This window comes from Xiphias gladius, chromosome 9 (genome assembly GCF_016859285.1).
Source record: "Xiphias gladius isolate SHS-SW01 ecotype Sanya breed wild chromosome 9, ASM1685928v1, whole genome shotgun sequence".
In the NCBI taxonomy this organism is placed as follows: Eukaryota; Metazoa; Chordata; class Actinopteri; order Istiophoriformes; family Xiphiidae; genus Xiphias; species Xiphias gladius.
In genome coordinates, this window is record NC_053408.1 from 10868089 (window position 1) to 10886149 (window position 18061).

The 18061-nt window shown below is 40.5% G+C and overlaps 1 protein-coding gene across 2 annotated transcripts; it reads left to right on the plus strand.

The window, feature by feature from the left end:
* Positions 1 to 534: 534 nt before the first annotated feature.
* On the plus strand, positions 535 to 17014 carry cpn1 (carboxypeptidase N, polypeptide 1). Of its 2 annotated transcripts, XM_040134723.1 has the most exons (9): positions 537 to 1254; positions 4195 to 4391; positions 6424 to 6579; positions 10728 to 10904; positions 11029 to 11140; positions 14390 to 14529; positions 15219 to 15318; positions 16154 to 16272; positions 16521 to 17014. In XM_040134723.1, exons 1-9 carry the CDS (start codon positions 1020 to 1022, stop codon positions 16629 to 16631), a joined length of 1347 nt encoding a protein of 448 aa, XP_039990657.1. In that variant the 5' UTR covers positions 537 to 1019; the 3' UTR covers positions 16632 to 17014. The 2 variants fall into 2 exon arrangements, with proteins under 2 accessions (XP_039990658.1, XP_039990657.1); XM_040134724.1 differs by lacking the exon at positions 16521 to 17014 and having other exon boundaries at positions 535 to 1254; positions 15219 to 15409; positions 16154 to 16266.
* Positions 17015 to 18061: the final 1047 nt, after the last annotated feature.

The following is an 18061-nucleotide window of genomic DNA, read 5'->3' on the forward strand; positions in this document are numbered from 1 at the left end:
TCTTTTGAGCTTCATGTCGCTCAGTTTTCCATCTTCAACTCTTTCTCTCGCTTCATGTTTGCCTTTCCCTGTTTTCTTTTTAGAAACTCCCGCAAGCAGTTGCATGAGTTGCACTGAGGAATAAGCTCCTCTTTTCTCCAGCAGGTTTGAGTGACAACACTCCTTGCGCACTCTGCAATGTGTGTGTGTATTTGTGGGGGTGCATACATCTTGGCATCAACCGGTGTCTTTTAGAAGTTTAAATGCAGCATTTGGTCTGTCTTCTCTGGGCCATAAGAGCATGTGTGGGTATGTTTTCCTACATGTGTGTGTATGAATTCTGCTTCGGGGGGCAGAGCAACAAAACCAGTCCAAAGGTTGCGCAAAGAGCTCTCATACTGATTCATCTGAGGAGTGCAGGCACACGTGCATGCACATGCACATACACACACAGGGGTTGTGTGTTGACTTAAGAGTTAATGAATGGATGATTGAGAGCTGCAGGGGTTGGGGAGAGCAGTGCCGTGGAAACAACCCCGCTTTCCCAGGAGGGGAGTATAGAACCGAACCAGAGTAAGAGACAAAGAAAGGGATAGAAATTGAGTGTCTCAGAGACAGAATAAAATTCAGATTGTGTGTGCAGAGAGCCGAGGGGGCTGTGGGGCGAACTAGTCGAAGCAGAAGCATTCTAAGCAGCAATAAAGCAAGTAGCATGTACTTGACAAGGACCCAAAGGGAAAGAGAGAGGGAGAGAAGCAGCTGTTGGAGGAGGAGAGTGAGACAAAGAAGGAACGAGGGGCTGTCCTTACTTGCTCCTCAGTGTGAGGATTGTATGTGGGAGGAGGCAGGGGGAGAGGGAGAGCAGGAGAAAGAAGGGGAACAAGAAAGGAAAAGAGCAAGCAGGGAATAAGCAGTATGCTTGGTGTGTAAAGAGATAACTATACATCTGAAAGTGTCTGAGTTTATTGCAGTGTTGCAGCAGTCTCTTCACCAGGCTCCTCTTATTGCCGCCTGTGCTGCTCAACTTGGGCTAAGGGACTATGCAGCAGGGGTGGACTCTTTCCTGGCTTGGTGCTGTCCTGCTGGGGCTGATGGGGCCCCTGGTGTTGGGGTCAGACTTCCAGCATCACCGATATGAGGAAATGGTGCGAGCCCTCTTAGCCGTGCAGAGCGAATGCCCCTACATCACGCGCATTTACAGCATCGGGCGCAGCGTGGAGGGGCGCCACCTCTACGTGCTGGAGTTCAGTGATAGCCCGGGCATCCATGAAGCATGTGAGTAACACCTGATTCACTGTTTGAATGTCTAGTGTGGATGGGCAGGTTACATTAAGATCAGAAGTGTTTTAATGAAGGATGATAACAGGGACAATAGTGAATTATTCGTAATAACAGACAGCAAAGTCCAAGTTAACATAGTAGTCAGTCTGAAACAAAATGTTAAAATCATTTTATAAGTGTCAAAGTTTCTATACGACAGCAAATCCATACTATTTCTAATGCCACTAAGTATCCTCTGAAACTGATCAAATAAATGATACATTGTTCTGGTGGTAAAGAAAAAGGACTTTAAATAACGATTGATTTCTAATGCCGAAGCCCTGTCACTGGCTGCCCATTTGTTCTGCACTTCTTGCTGTGGGGAGTGAGAACATAGCTGGCAGGAGACAGAGCAGTCTGTGGGGGCTCCGGTTTTTTCCCGAGGAGACGAAATGCAAGCTTTCGATGAAGCTGATTTACTGTGTGGCTTAACAGTGAAGACGCAAAGGAGGAGTTATCCCTAGCTGGCTTCTTTGATAAACATCAGTGACCATAATCTGTGGAAAACTCAAAGTGAACGAGGAAAGGCAAAAGTGAAAGAATTGAGTCAACATCTGTGATTCATTTCAATTTTTGCCATCCAACCACTGACAAAATGTGGGGTGTTATTCAAAGCTGAGCAGATGACACAGGGCTTCAGTTTGAGTAAACAAGACTTTAATCCTGAACCTGCTCTTGAAAAAGCTTTGCTTGTCCCCCCCCCCCCCTCTCCCAACCACGGTAACAGCTCTTCAGGTGTTTATTTTGCATATCGGTTGCAATGAAAACCATAAACTCATTACAGGTAGTGTTTGTATTGAAAAGAAGCCAAAGAGTCATACTCATGTAAGTGATCATGTAAGTTTTTTCCATTCTAGCATTGTTAAAAGCAGCTACTTGAACCAAAAAAAAAAAAAAAAAAAGCTGCAGGGAATGCTTTTTAGGCTGCGGCTGAGCTTGCATTTTTTCCTGCATCTGCACACGTAGGGGTTTCCTTCAGTAGAATAGAAGGATGTGCGCCTGTTCTGTTGCAAGGTGACCGAGGGTGAAAAACAGGAACCGTGCAATTCATGGAGGGGAGTGACCTTAGGTCTTGTCTGGGTCAACCCTCTTGCACCCTTTAGGAAGTTCATGTCTTTCACATGCTGCAGAGTGTGTGTGTGTGTGTGTGTTTTTTTTTTTTTTAAAGCTGCACGCAAGAGCCAACACTGTTTTCTGAACTCAAGGCCAGTTGGCACCTTGTTAAAGAAAAGGAGTTGAATTGCAGTGCCCAAGCTGCCATTTGGATGCCTGAAGCAATTAGAGAAGGGTGTTCATAAATTTGGAAGTATCTGCTGACCCACACAATACCCCAGCCCCCAAAAACCCACAATTACTTCTTCATGTGAACAACAGAATTGCAAACAGGGCTATGTACTGGGGAAGTAGTGTAAGATAGGTATAAGACAGGGTTCAGCAGTAGCTCTGTCCTCTAGCTGCAGTGGTTTGGGGCACGTCGGTCTCTCAACGTAGCAGCAGTGATTAATGAAGGGACCCTTGGGAGGAGGGAACCCTATACAAAGAGGGAGACTGTTTGGATAGGTGGCTCACCCAATCAGTGACAGATACTCATAGGAACGCCAGATGACCTTATCCAAATAATTCAATCAGCTGTAATCAGACTCACTCCCCAGAGCTCACCTTTGTCAGAACCTTGAGAAAATCAAATAAAGCAAAAACATTAAGCTTAGTAATTAGTTTAAAGTTTGTGAAAAAAAATAACACAAGATTCCTGTAACAATTGAAAATTTTAATCCATAAGAAATAAAATGCGGCCGTTGTCAGCTTAATACACTTTGCCTCTACAGCCTTACTTGGCCTGGTATGAACAGTAGCTCACGGTGGCTAATGTTAGCTAAAGGGGGACGCCACATCAAGGTCCCATCAAAGTCTGTTTACAGGTCTCGAGGAGAAGTACTGCTTATGTGTTAAAAAAGGAAAAAAAAAAAAAAAAATGGTATGAAGGCCTTTGGGTCTCCAGAGTGAGCCGTGTGTGAAAGGTGATAAATTGCCTCAGGTGATGTCACTTGAGTCGGTGTCGGTCTGGGGGCGTAGAGCTAGAAACTAGTGAGCTTACCAGACCAACGTCGCCCCCTCATCATTTCCGCTTGAGGCTAGAGGCTCGAGGCTACAATAGTCGCTACCAGCGAAAGCACACTCAAATCTCAAAACAAACTGTTGCCAGGTGAGTTGCATTGGTTCCAGGTTGTGATAAGGAAGAAGAATGTGTGGAATAAAAAAAAGAAGATATCTCTGGTTCTGCTGCATTGATTGTGATCCTTTTTTCTTTAAATCAACGATACAGGAGTACAATGTGGAATCGGTGGAGTACTCTTACAGCTGACAATAGCAATCTTTAGATCCAGATACGACAGCGTAACTGACATTACTGAGTCACTTTGCTTTATGGCTCTTCACAGTTCTCTTCTTTCACAGTGTGCCTCACTCTGATACATTTCTTGTTACCTTCTTGTTGTCCCATTGCACTCTCAGTCAGGCAGCCTATTGATGATGTCTTTGACTCAAGACGATCTTGGTAAATACGGGGAAATTCAATTAGCCATTATCCTGGAAATGCTTCTTATGGCCACAGCGGCTGCTGTTGACCAAAGGTTTTAATTGAAATCTTGTAATATTTAGAAACTCAACACAATGGCTCAAAGGCTCATAAAAACTCATACGCTGAATTAAGAACATGAAAAAAACTACAGAGTGAGTGTGCTCATATATGTGTATGTATGTATGTGTGTGTGTGTGTCTGTTGGTGTGTGTGTGTGTGTGTGTGTGTATACTCAGGCAGTCATTTTAAATGTCACGCTTGGCAGCTCTATGTGGCTTTTTGACCCCTCCCCCCCAACCTCTCCACTTCCTCCCCAGTGGAGCCGGAGTTCAAGTACGTGGGCAACATGCACGGCAACGAAGTGCTGGGCCGTGAGCTGCTCATTAAGTTCTCCCAGTTTCTGTGCGAGGAGTACCGGGCTGGAAACCAGCGGATCATGAGGCTGATCCATGACACACGCATCCACATCCTGCCCTCCATGAACCCTGATGGCTACGAGGTGGCTGCCAAACAGGTAAAGCTCACCCTGACATACATGTGAGCTCCAGGCTTCCAAAAGCCAAAAGAAAACTCAAGGAAAGTCTTCCACAGGGACACATTTTGGCTCATTTTCTCAAGCAATCATTTGCCACTTGTGGGGAAAAAGTTTCCACATTTTTCCTTGATTGTGTTCTTGCCAGTGGAAATGTTAGATATGTTAAGGTCCCTCAGTGAAACTCAATAACTGCAAGTTAAATCACAGCTCAATACACACATTTATATATATATAAATATATAAAGGTATCTGATCTGATATAAAATGAACATGTGTGTGTTTAAGACAAGCAACTAAAAGCCAAACACTCTCAGGTCATTTTCTTCCACTGTTTGCTAATGTCTGTAATAATCCCATCGCTCAGCTCCCTGGGAGAGCCCCTAGCTTTCTAACAGGAGTAATATGGGCCGTGAAACACTAGACACACATTCAGCCCCCTTTAACACAACAAACACACGTGCGCACAATCTCTTTAAGACTAATTATATGTCCTGTGGAGGCCAAACGGTCCCTCTCTTTGCCACTCAGACGACACATGCACACCACACTATAATTTGTTGCATCAACAGATGTTTGGGTGCAGCAGCAGCTGGAAAACAATGCAAAGGTTGTTTCATCCTTGAAGGCATATTAGTGATTTTGAGTAGTAATTGAGCTTTTGAGGAAAAACAACAAAAATGTTCATGTGTATGGCATCAGAAAATCAGTAAGATTTAAATTTTTCCACATAGAGTTCAGTCAGTTCTTTCAGTTATTTCCAGCAGGTCAGAAAGTCCTTCGGAAGCCTGCATGGAAATATTTACAAATACTATGCAAATGACACAAAAAAATTCTCCCTATTTTGGTACACATCCTTTTTTGGAATATGCTCCTGCTGTCAAAAAATGGGCAACTTGGGAGAATTTTTGCTTTGTAGTCATTAACGAAAAGTAATTTATGGAATGACATTCAGTGATAAAAGTCACAACCAATACAAACAAAAAAGAAAATTCCGAAGCACTCTGACTCCTGAGCTTAATAAATCAGCCTGCAGTCATGTTAATGGCTCTGTGAGGCTGCACTTTGGGACAGCAGTGCTTTGAGCTAAGTGCTAATGGCAGCAGCTAAATGTCAGCGTTTAGCTGGTGTAATGTTTATCTTAGTTTAACTTGTTAGTATGCTGACATTAGCTAGTTAGCACTGAACACAAAGTACAGCTGAGGCTGATGGGAATGCCATTAGTTTTGCAGCTATTTGGTCACAAACCAAGATTGCTGATGGCGGCGCTATCTGTACAATTCACCCTGAGGGGAACATGTCCTTGTCAAATTGGTTGTGGAGACATTTCAGCCTTAACCACAAATCTGAACCTCATGGTGGCAGTAAATGAAAAGTCAATTTATAATCCATCTTTACAAAACTTTAAGGCAATCACTCCAGTAGTTATTGAGATTTTTCAGTCTGGACCGACCAACAGATCGTCATTGCCATCTCTAGAGACACGTTGCTAGCATGGCTGAAAACTTTCAATATTGTGCCATGCCATGCAATATTATTGGTTGTTTATTTATTATTATTATAGTCAGGACAAAGTGTCTTGGAATTGTCATTCTTGTTCGCGTAGTCTTAACATCCATTAATGTCTTTTGGGAAGGATTTGAGTTTGGATTCCTAAGACAACAAGTTAATCAGTGTGAATTAAACTTAAAATCCAGAAAGATCCTGTTGGAAAACAATTTACTGCTGTTACACTTAAGATTGCCCGTGCAGTGTGTGCAATATTAAAGCCTTTAGTTTTCCTTTACTGCTACCCAGCAATATTATGAGGAAAGTGGCATGGGTTGGTACACTGTGGAAATGATTCCCGTCAGAGAATCCTCTGTTTTAGGAGGGTTTAATTCAAAGCCCGAAAACAATAATACCCCAGAAGCCAAAACATGATAAATCCGTCACTCAGCTATAACAAACAAGGTGACGGTGACCCAATAGGCTGCGTTTGTTCACACTTGATAGTTTGTCCGTGGGTCAACAGGGTCCAGAGTTCAACGGATACCTTGTGGGTCGAGGGAACGCCAGAGAAATCGATCTGAACCGGAACTTCCCAGACCTGAATGCACTCATGTATTACTACGAGAAAACCAACGGACGAAACCACCACCTGCCCCTGCCGGACAACTGGGAGCAACAGGTCAGTGCTACAGGATAAACATCAACCAGACACATACACAAGACACCATTTATCAGTGCATATGCATACGTGCACATGCTTGTGTCAGTGTGTGTTCAATGTTTGAATATGGAGTCGAACAATGAGCAACTGTAACCTCGCTGAGTTATCTTGGCTATAACTTTGTGGACATAAATTAACGTATGAGATTTGAACTGGATCTGATTTTACTGCCAGTTGAGCTTTAACTAAACAAAAAGAGACTGTCCATAAATTTAAACAGCAAGTTGACCCAGTAAATGTTTGTGCGTACGTGAGCAGTCCGACCCCATTGGATTGGTGTATGTCTGCTTACTGTAAAACTTATATCCCCTCATGTAAACTGTGCTTATCTTCTTCTGCGTCAGAGAGAAGTTGCTTTCCTTTGTCTTTGTAAACTGAAACAGGTGGTGTAATGGCAGCCAAACTCTTTCCAACTCAGATGACAAAGTGGAACAAAACCAGCTCTATAAATATCTTTTCGCTCCAGCCTTAATTTTAAAGACAGTCTAGATACATGAGTTTATTTGTCATGTCATCTGTTTGCTGTTAGTTGTTGTGGATTTTTGGGGCATGGGAGAATAATTTCTAGCCTAGAAAATTTAGGATGTAAGAAGAAGGAAACAAAATTAAATGGAAAAGGGAAGAGGTCCTCACTCTTGGAATAATAACACCTGATAAGATATATGTACTGTATAGGAAGACCTTCAGCTTCAGCTAAACATTTTTGTCTCTCCATCACCACCATGAGAAGTTGAACTGACCTACTCTGCGGTCTCAGAGTGTCACTGTTACCTGCCACCTTGAGGTACTGACTGACTCTCCACATAGCTTACAAACCTACGATTTCCCTCAAAACCGACTGTTCATTGCCAAGTCTCTCTGTTCCAAAAGTGCAAATGCCTACTTTCTTGAAATAACTAATACGTTCGCCACTCTGCTCTTTCCTGATGGAGCCCTGGTTGTGGATAGTTTCATTGCTATGACAATACTGGAAATCAACTTACCAAGCACTGGTAAGAAAGCAACTTACCAAGCACTCCTTGAAATATTTTTAACTTGGCAAAAACACACAAAACTCTCTGCGCAGTCAGGCACTGTACATGCAACTACACATCCTTAGCAAAACAGAAACCTTCCCTACGCAGTGAAGGAATAAACTTTATTATTTATTCAAAATACAAATATACTTTGGCTGCTGATGTATGTTATTTGTGGCTCAATATTGCAGTGTATATAGTTTAGTTTGTCTGTGGGAGAGACATGGTTTTGTTCCAGGTGATCGAATGGCCTCGGCTGCACTTACTATATTAAATCACTGCAGTTTAAAATGAACAGAAGTGGAAGTATGTAAGTGTGTGCTGTCAAAATATTCCTAACAGTCTGCTAAAAAGTACTTTTTAAATATTAAGGTCAGATCCTTGGGCACGTCTCGTCCACAGTCATCTTATCTTCAACAGACACTCAAAGGCTTACTGTATTCACGGTTAATTTCCTTGAGGTTTTCATCTAAACTGGCTTGGCCTTTGGTCCCTAACCCGTCGACATACAGTCAGACATAGGAAAAAAAAATTCTCAGAGTGGTGAATAAAATGCATGCTGCGATATACTGCATTCCCAGTGTCCATAGCCTTCACAATGTAAATGTCCAAAAAGCCTGATCCACTGAGCTTTCTTTAGATATATAAACGGTACATAGAGCCCTGCTCAGAGGGGCACATATATCAATGTACACTACTAATTTGAAGCCATAATCAGTAAAGGGACCCTAAATCTTATCAAAATTGAAGTTATGCGAGGTCAGATGAGGATGAGATGATCCCGAGAAGGTATGGCATTATTGAGAAATTATAACAGTATTATATCACATATCAATAAATTGGGTTTGTTCCCAAGCAAGTAACAGCCTTTGATTTCCAATCCCCCCTCTATTTACTAGTTCCTGAGTTCACATGCATATGGAAAACTAAAACGCTGGTCCTTCCAGTTGCGGACTGACTGTCTACCCGCATGACTTCTCCCTGAAAGAGATACACAAAAGAGAAACTGTGCCGCTGTTACAGATGCGTCATTCATGCTGTTCAGGATTACATCCTCACAAGCTACTTGAAGCCACAAGTCCCCGCGCTTGCCGGCAGGCTCAGCCATGCTACATTTACATTAGCCAGCTGATGATAGTTTATCCAGAGGAATGAGTTTGGTTAGTAACCCAGTTTTTCCCCTCTTCCTCATCAAGAGAGAAACTAAGACAGGGCAGAGGTGAAAAAATATGTTCCTGGGCAAGCAGGCTGATCTATAGTCAGCTGCAATATCTCACAAAAACAACAACTTGGGGCTTTGTAGGTGCTTTACTCAAGGAGTATTTTGATTCCTGTACGAAGAAGCATAGTTTTAATCCTCAAATCTTGTAACAAATTGGAAAACAGGGCCAGCTCCTGTTCTCATCTCAGACTTTCCCAATGTAGTTGTAATATTTCATGGTTGATTTCACTCAGGAATCCATTTTTTTAAGTTTTCACCTACTCGCAGACTGGCGGCAGGGGTCTGTCCTTAGAAATACTTTATTTACTCAGCCTCTGAAAAAGGGCCCACCTCGCACCATGAAGCCAGGCAGTGCTTTTGCAAGAGTATCCACTTAAAGTTGATAAGCCTGCAGGGGACAACCCTCATAAAGTCAGACAACTTACCTTGAATTGTCTGTCAGTGAACCACTGAGTGATCCAGAAGGTGTGGATTTGTATTTCAGACAACTTGGTATTCTGTGTCTGTCTGTGCAGTTATTTGACTATTGTAACACTAAGATATGATAGTCAGTGTGCCCTTCATCTGTAACCCTACACCATGGTGACAGGTCTGACTTCAAACCACATATGTGTGTATGTAAAGATCCACAGATCATAATTACCTGTCAGCCCTCAATACAGAAGTCCCACTTCTTGGTACCAACGCTGCATTCAAGGCTAGTGGACTCTGACTGGCCTGATTATTCTTGAACAGAGCCAGACTGTGTTTACTTTCCTACATACCTTATTCAAGGAGAAGTATTACGCCTCGTCTCTAAGCGTGATATACAGCTTTGAGTGAGTGAGGATAGTTAGCACTGACAAAGAAAAGTAATGGCAGCCTAAACTGGAATTTAAAAGGTTAAGATGCCTTTAGCATTGAACTGGAGATGCCGACTGGTTGGGTAATGTGAGGCAAAGGCTGATTCATTTTGTGAAGAATGAGATGCTTTATGATAAGTACATATTAACAGCCTAATTCGACCTTTGAAATTGTCTTGTGGCTTACAGATCACTATTTAACTATAGTTTGCGTTTTGTAGATTTAGTGTAGAAGTTAATGTCGTGTTTCCATCCTGGCAGCTTTTACTAAAGCAGTGCGTCATCTTGTAAACTCATCTTTCTTCCTGAATTCCAGACTCAAAAACAGAAAAGGAGGGGCTTTTAGCAAATGCTAACCACCATGCCTGGTTCATTTAGAGCCTCGATAAAATTAGATAAACTGAGGCATTGGAGGATGATGGAGAAAGTGCACTGCAAGTAAAGTTGTAGGAACATTTCATGGGCTTGAAAAAGGCAAAGGGTACCTTGAAGAATTAATCACAGCTGCCTAAAGATTAACCTGGTTGCCAAAAAGTGAAAAAGAGGTAAGAAAAATGACAGAAAATATGTGGATATGGCAAAGCAGAGAAAACGAGGATTTGCCCAGATAACCAGCCAAGAGAAGCCAGTGGTTCTTGGTGAAAAGAAAACCAGATGTCTTCCCTCCACTGATGTTGTTTGGTTAAATTCTGGGATGAAGTGAAGGCTATGTAAAATACAGACTACACAATATACAGGAGGTCTGACAGACACTAATATAATACAGCATTGGACAGTTTGTTTCAAGGATCGGGAAACAATTTGTGGAGTAATTATGGATTAATTATTTAACAATAAGAAGAGTTGGATATTTGATAAAGGACAATATGTAAATACTGCACTGCAATGTCATGAGCAGTTATGTTCAATATGACTTTGAGTCTGTGTGTACTGTATATAAAAAGATCCATATGGCCTGTAAGTACATCAGCCATAAAGGTTATAGGCTACTTTCTTTTAAGCTTTCTCACTGAATATCCTTCACAGGTTGAACCAGAGACTTTGGCCGTCATAAAATGGATGCAAAACTACAATTTTGTCCTGTCAGCCAACCTCCACGGAGGAGCTGTGGTGGCCAATTACCCCTTTGACAAGTCGAGAGATCCCCGTATTCGAGTGAGACCTGCTTATGCAGCCACCCCAGATGACAAAATCTTCAGACAGGTGCGCTGCAGATTACAAATTCTTTCCAGATGTTATACACATGTGATGTCACTGCCATCTGTTGCATGTATGTGAAAACACGTTGTGGATGATTGGTCACATGTATATTTGTTTGTGATGACAGTTGGCGAGGACCTACTCATACGCTCACAGCTGGATGCACAAGGGCTGGAACTGTGGGGACTTCTTTGAAGAGGGGATCACCAATGGGGCAAGCTGGTACTCTCTGTCCAAAGGTAAGAAAACCTCTGTTCATGAGCAGCATGGAGAGAAAACAAAAAAATAAAGCGTAACTAAAATAAATTAGAAACTCTCCTTGAATCATGAAATTCATGTCATTATCACCTTTAAAGATACTGTTACGGATTTTGTTTGTGTTCAACAGTGTCCCCAAATCTCCTCCCAGCTCACTAGTGACATTTTGAACTTGAACTGTGAACAGTGTTGAGTCTCAAACACTAAACCCGGAGTAAAATTAGGGGATTTGGAGATACTGTACTGTGTGGCATAACTGACTGGTATAACAAACTATGTTAAATTATCATTTTTAAGGGCTGAGACTAGCTTTCATGATTTGGTGAAGTTGATATGCTTTTATAATACTGGGTATTGGAAGTTTATAAACCCACCAAGACAATCTCAGCTTGCAAAAGTTTTAATCTACATATATACATTGAAAATCTTGGCAACCTTGCCTGAAATGCAATTCTACAATTGGATTTGTATACCATAATGATGACATAATGCCACCTTTGTGCTACATTAATGAATTAGTGCTCACTCTGTTTTCTGTGTACTTGATCATGACATTCATCCATTTTGATAGGCTTTTAACAACAATTTCTTATTTTGTACCCTTTTGTGTTGCTGGGAGTTTGCTAAGTAACAAGCTATCGCCAGCATCCGGTTAGCTTAAAACCACAACTTCTCGTTTTTACTCTTGGGTTTTAGTACAGATTAAACGAACCTGATATATTTAAGTATGAGTTGTTAGTTAATTAGATAAGTAGTAATAAATTGTAATAGTAATAGATAGTAATTGAGCTTTAGAGGTGCTGGAAGGCAGATTTTGTTACCTTTGTACAAAGTCAGGTGAGGCTAGCTATTTCCCTCTGTGTCCAGTCTTTGTGCTAATATAAGCTAACCGCTCGCTGGTGGTAGCTTCAAAATTAACATCCAGACATGAGAGTGATTACAATCTTTTCACCTAACTCTCGGCAAGAAAGCAAATAAGCATATTACCCAAAATGTCAAACTATTCCTCCAAAAGGCACCATGTATATTGGTTTGAAATGCCAACTTCAGACCTCTTATGTGCTCTCGTAGATGTATTCATCAGCCGTAAAGTACGCAGCGGCATGTGATATTCACATAGACGTATAGTGAAAGAGAGGGACCAACAGATGAAGGCAGGTCAAGACTACCTCCATGTACATAACAATGTGCTCCCTGTTGACATGCAGAATCCCAGTAAGCTGGGGAACATCCATTATCATTCTTGTTCCAAAGAAAGACAAGACCACCTGTATGAATGGTGGCAGGCACTAGCATAGACTTCAGCATGAATGAAATGCTTTGAGTGTTTTGCATGGCACACTTTCCCAGTGTCCTTGTGAACTCTCTGACTCTTTCTGGGACCTCTGTGCTATTCTTTTGCCTTTCACTTCTTGACCTTGTGTACATCAACAGCTGCATTATTGCTGAGCCCTCAGTTTAGCTGCTCAAGTTTGTAAATGACACCACTTTGGTGGGTTTAACCGCCATCAGAAGTCAGTTTACCACAGAGAGGTGACTAGATATGTCAACAAAAACCCTAGGAAATATATGAAAATTAGTTGTATTTAAAATATATTAGTATAGTTATATTTAATTCAGACTTCCCTTGAGCTGCCCAGAAGTGCCACATGTGTGCAGTTCATTTTGTCACTGATAGTGACAAACACACGTTGTTTTATGTTTGTCATAATTTTTCTAAATTATCTAAAATTTGGTAGATTTGTGAAAAGTATTGTTCCTATTAAGTTTAAAATAGTTAAAATTGTTAAAAATAGTAATTATTTTATATTTTACATGCACCTTTTTAGCACAGAAAAACTGCTTGATTTTATGATTTTTTTTTATTTTTGTTTTTTTTTATTATTTATAACTGTTATATTATTTTGAGATATGGGGGGGGGGGCAGGTTTTTGGGAGGGTACATTGAAATTTTTAATTAAAGCTTGGGAGGATCTTGCTTTTTTAAAAACATGCATGCCTTACACATAATATAATGAAAAAAAGTCTGACTGACACCGACTCAATATAGTATTGGTGTTATTTTTTATGAACCTGGTTTTACTCTTCTAAGTATATAAGTGCTAAAACCAGCAAGGCCAGGTGCAGTTATGCCGGAACATAAATATGTTATGCTGGAACATAAATATGTTCCAGCATAACCCAGACATAAATATACACAGTTTACTGTATTTTTAGTTTAGTGTCAACTAGCATATATTGTCTTTGTGCTATGAAATCCTGTGTTGTGCAAAGAAATGAAATGTCTCATCAGTAGCTAAGCAGATTTACTGCGCTTCAATTGTACATAGAAAATAAAAAAAATGTGAATATTTGAGATTTATTTTTGCATTTTTGTCTGCCATGCTAAAAAGCCATAATGCTTATTGGGGCGGTTATTAGGATGTGGTTTAAAATAATATCATTCAGTGGCGTCGGCCACCCACGGGCCTTTGGGTGTTATACGAGCTTTGGCACTGGCTGCTCACTTAAAGTCCTCATCACCCCGTGTTTGGTTTATGGGTTGGGAACGTTGTTTTAAGACCTGATGAGTACTTACAGTAATGTTTTACCATAGAATGCTTGGAAGTTGCAGTACACCAAGTTCATCAAACTGTCTGGACATGTATTCAATCATACCTCAGTTAATCTGTAACTCCAACAGTAACAAAACCCACTTCTTTGATCTGTAAGTCCTGGTCTGAGCTGGTCTGGATTCTTCCATGGAATGTGACTCTGTTGAGCGTTTTGGTTGAGTCATGTGAGCTTTTGAATTGGATGAAAACACCCACAGTCTCATTTAGTAGGAGCACGTTATGTTTATTTTAACAACTGCTTTTGCTCCAAGTGTTATGTCATGGTCTATGAGGTTACATTTGAACGTTCCCTCCCAATAATGGCCTCAAAGGCATTAGGCTTTAGAGAATTCGGTCTTTCAAAAAGTCAGTCTGATTTTGGGTGTATTGAAAGTCTATCAAAAAATGTTCTTAAAGCCCATTCGGTGAAAGAATGAAATGAAACAGCTTTCAAACGACTTAGTAAAAGCTTTGGTGTCCTGTTTCCCCCTGACCAAAATTGCACACCCGGGGTTTTTGAGTCCACTGTGATATATTCCACCTTTTGATAAATCACAATGACTCCTTAAAGATCTGAACATCCCCTATATGAGTCTAACTAGGGTTCCATGTAAACCACTTTGGACGCTGTTTCAGGCATGCAGGACTTCAACTACCTCTACACCAACTGTTTTGAGATCACCCTGGAGCTGAGCTGTGATAAGTTCCCTCCAGCATCAGCGCTGCCTAGAGAATGGCTGGGCAACCGAGAAGCACTGGTTTCATACCTTGAACAGGTCAGAACACACAGACAAATACACAAAAAATTTGGCAGATTACAGTTATGTCAATAAAGTACTACAATTTTACAAGTTGATGCACACACCGCAAACAAACAGCCCTGCAGTTACACACAAAAATCCAACTGCCAGGATTCAAGAGTCCAATACTTTGGCTTCCTTTAAATATTGGCCGGGATTCCTGGGATAGAGTGACTCAAAAAGAGCTGACTGAAAATTCGGTGTAATTCGAGTAAAAATTACTTTTACCTTCTGTCAAGCATTAAATGAAGCCCTGGTTTGAAGACAAAATGTCTATTATCCCACTGAGATAAAATACATTCATACTTTGCCACTAATAGTGTTTCGAAAGCCAAAAGGGGGGGGGGGCAGAAATGCATTCCTTCTTCCACAGCACTGATTAAACAAACTGGACTGAAAGCGTCTGCATATACTGTTTTGTTCCTTTTTTGCTTGTATCTGTGTTGCAGAAGGTTTATAAAGTCTAATCTTTTGGCATTTGTTTCGAAAATGGGATTTATGACATGATATGACCAGCAGCCAAAGCTGTATTCTGTTTCATTCTGTAACATTCAAAAAGATATTGGTGGTCAAGCTTAGATAATGTACTTTTTAGCACGCCGCCCGTTATATTTTGGGTGGCACAAAATTTACAAAAAGTAATATACACGTTTCTCCTTTTCCAGGTGCATCATGGGATAAAAGGCATGGTGTATGATGAAAACAACAACCCTATCAGCAATGCTGAGGTCTCGGTAGCTGGCATCCACCATGATGTGACCTGCGGTAAGAAGCAGTTGGAGGGACGTCAGTTAATTATTATACAGAAGTTGCCTTGACGCCGGCAATTGAAGAAATGTGTGGGGTTAGGTTTGTGGTAAGCGATCAGCTAATATCCTGGTCAGTGGTGCATGAGAGTAGTGTTTCCTCAATTTTACTCTATCATCAAAACGACAGAGTGAGGGCAATCGATCCCCACACTGGAATGGAATAAGCCGCCCTCTAGTGGCCAATGGTAGAAATGCACTTTGATAACAACTCAATCTGTACTCAGGTGCTGTACTTAAGTATTTTAATTTATGCTACTTCATACTCCAAGTCCACTGCATTTAGAAGTCAAATACTACTGAATCCATCTATTTTAATGTTTTTTTTTTTTTAAATCTGACTGCCACAGTCTCTACTTACTTTGCAGAATAAGATTTTGAAAACCTGTAGTGAACACATTAAACACGATGCATTGATGTGCAGCAAATGAAACCACCCGATGATATCTAAAATAGCTAAAATCCAGACATCTTGGCCAACTACAACATTAAAATGTTGGTTATATGTTAATCTATCAGTAATAATAACCCAATAGCATAATATATAACAATATAACTCTGACGGAGAACATTGTGTTTGAATAGTGGGTGGTTTAACCTTTATACATAAATAAATGTTGCTGATAATATCTACATAGATTGAATGCAGGACTTTTATTTTCTATTTCTAATACTTATTATTACTTAAGTAATGGATCTGAATACTCTTTCCACCACTGTGTAACTTAAAATTTGAGATAGATTAGTTTGATGTTTCACCCTCTCATCTTTTCCCCATGTGTGTGCTCCTCCAGGAGTTGATGGCGACTATTTCAGACTCCTGTTACCGGGCACCTACACTGTGACGGCATCTGCCCCGGGTTACCTCACCTCCACCAGCACAGTCACAGTGGGACCAGCTGAGGCCATACAGGTGTGTATGTATGTGTATGTACAGGGGATACATGGGTGCATAAGACAGGAATCTAACAGCTAGTTCACAATTTCACTCGCCAATTTACTTTTTTAGAGGCAAAAGCAGGTACTGGGGCTCCAAACACACTTTCAGAGAACCCCAGACAAGGCTTGCAATTTATTTTTGTGTGTCCGCATTTTCTTGAGGGTTGTAATTATACTGTGCCTTGATCCTTTACACTTCTTTCTTCGTCTCTTCCCCGACAGCTTCATTTTTACTTGAAAACAGCACCAAAACAAAACCTGAAAGTGAAGCCCCACAACAGCAAGAAGAACCTCTCCTCTCCTAAGGCCCCCTTAAAGCTCGGCCCTAGATGAGACATGGACAATGACTTAGACATCACACCAACGTGCACACACATACACTGAAAATCCCACATACTGTAAAACATGCACATACACACATTCACACTGACACAAACACATACAAATTATGGAAATTGTAAATGGCCATAATGTATGTATGTAATTTTACCTTTGTAGTCCTATGATTATGTATTTCAAACCTCTGTGTTTTTGTTTGTGTTTTTTGTTGATAAATATACACTGTGTGTCTGTATTAAGGAATTGTTGCAAACCTGGTGTATTTATGTAACAGTGTCAATTTGTATGAACACAGCTATCCTGTATTTGTAAAGGACTTTTTGGATTTTGATTTCTATAATTTGATGAAAATTTAAAGTGAAAATAAAAGACTTTTTGCGGTCATAATTTACCATCTCTATAGGTTCTGTTGTTTTTACTGTGTTTTGTCTGTTTTTTGGTCTTTAATGCATTTGAATGATTAACATCATTGGTTTTTCCCTTGCTTAACAATAACAAGATTGCCAGTAGTAATCTTTATTTTATAGCATTTCAGTGCAGTCCAAACCATACACACATGGGGAGCAAATGAGGTACTAAAAAAGCACGAGACATAAAATTAAATTAGCAAAATAAAATGAGTTGGAAAGAATATTGAAGAAAATCGTTTCTGCAAACAGCACCTTGTAAAGTCTGCCCGGCCCATGATTCAGCAACACAATTGTAGTCTATGTTTCAACAAGAAGTACTTTGGTAAAGCTTTAACTGTAAATGTTATCAGATGAAGTAACAACCTTCAAACCATGTTAGTCTCAATTTGTTGTTAAATGTTAAATACATATTTGACTCATTGCCCAGAAAGTACTCAATAATAGCAATTTTCTTAGTGTATTTACAAGCAGTGGGTGTTTTCAAATCTCCCCTGATCGTCTGGAAACTATGCATGGCTCAGTGGAAAAATGGACTTTTACCTGCTGACCTCTCAGACATCCACAGTAGAGGACACTGCAGTACAAAGAAGTGAGTAAAACATAGCTGCCTTTGCCCTATATTTAATCCTGAAAAGTTAAATTTCCTGTCAAAAAGGCAGCTAGGAAAAAAAAACTGGTCTCATCTTGGCCAACTAGGAAAACATCTGCTCCTAAAATTTTTATTTTTTATTTTACAATTTTTTTGTCCTTTTTTCACAATGTATCAAACCCTCTGGCAATTAATTTGTCTACACGAATTCTTATCAAATAAAGTCCAGCTGATCATGTTAGAATTGTATTTCACCCTAGTACACTTTTGGACACCTCAATAATGACCATAACAGTAATATAATTACACTATAATATTACAACCATTCATGTTGAGTTCATATCAGCGGGATAGTGAAACAGTTTGGCAACACAGGTGAACTCAAAAGCTGACGTAAAAGCTGAAGTTCTGCTTTGTCGCAAGAC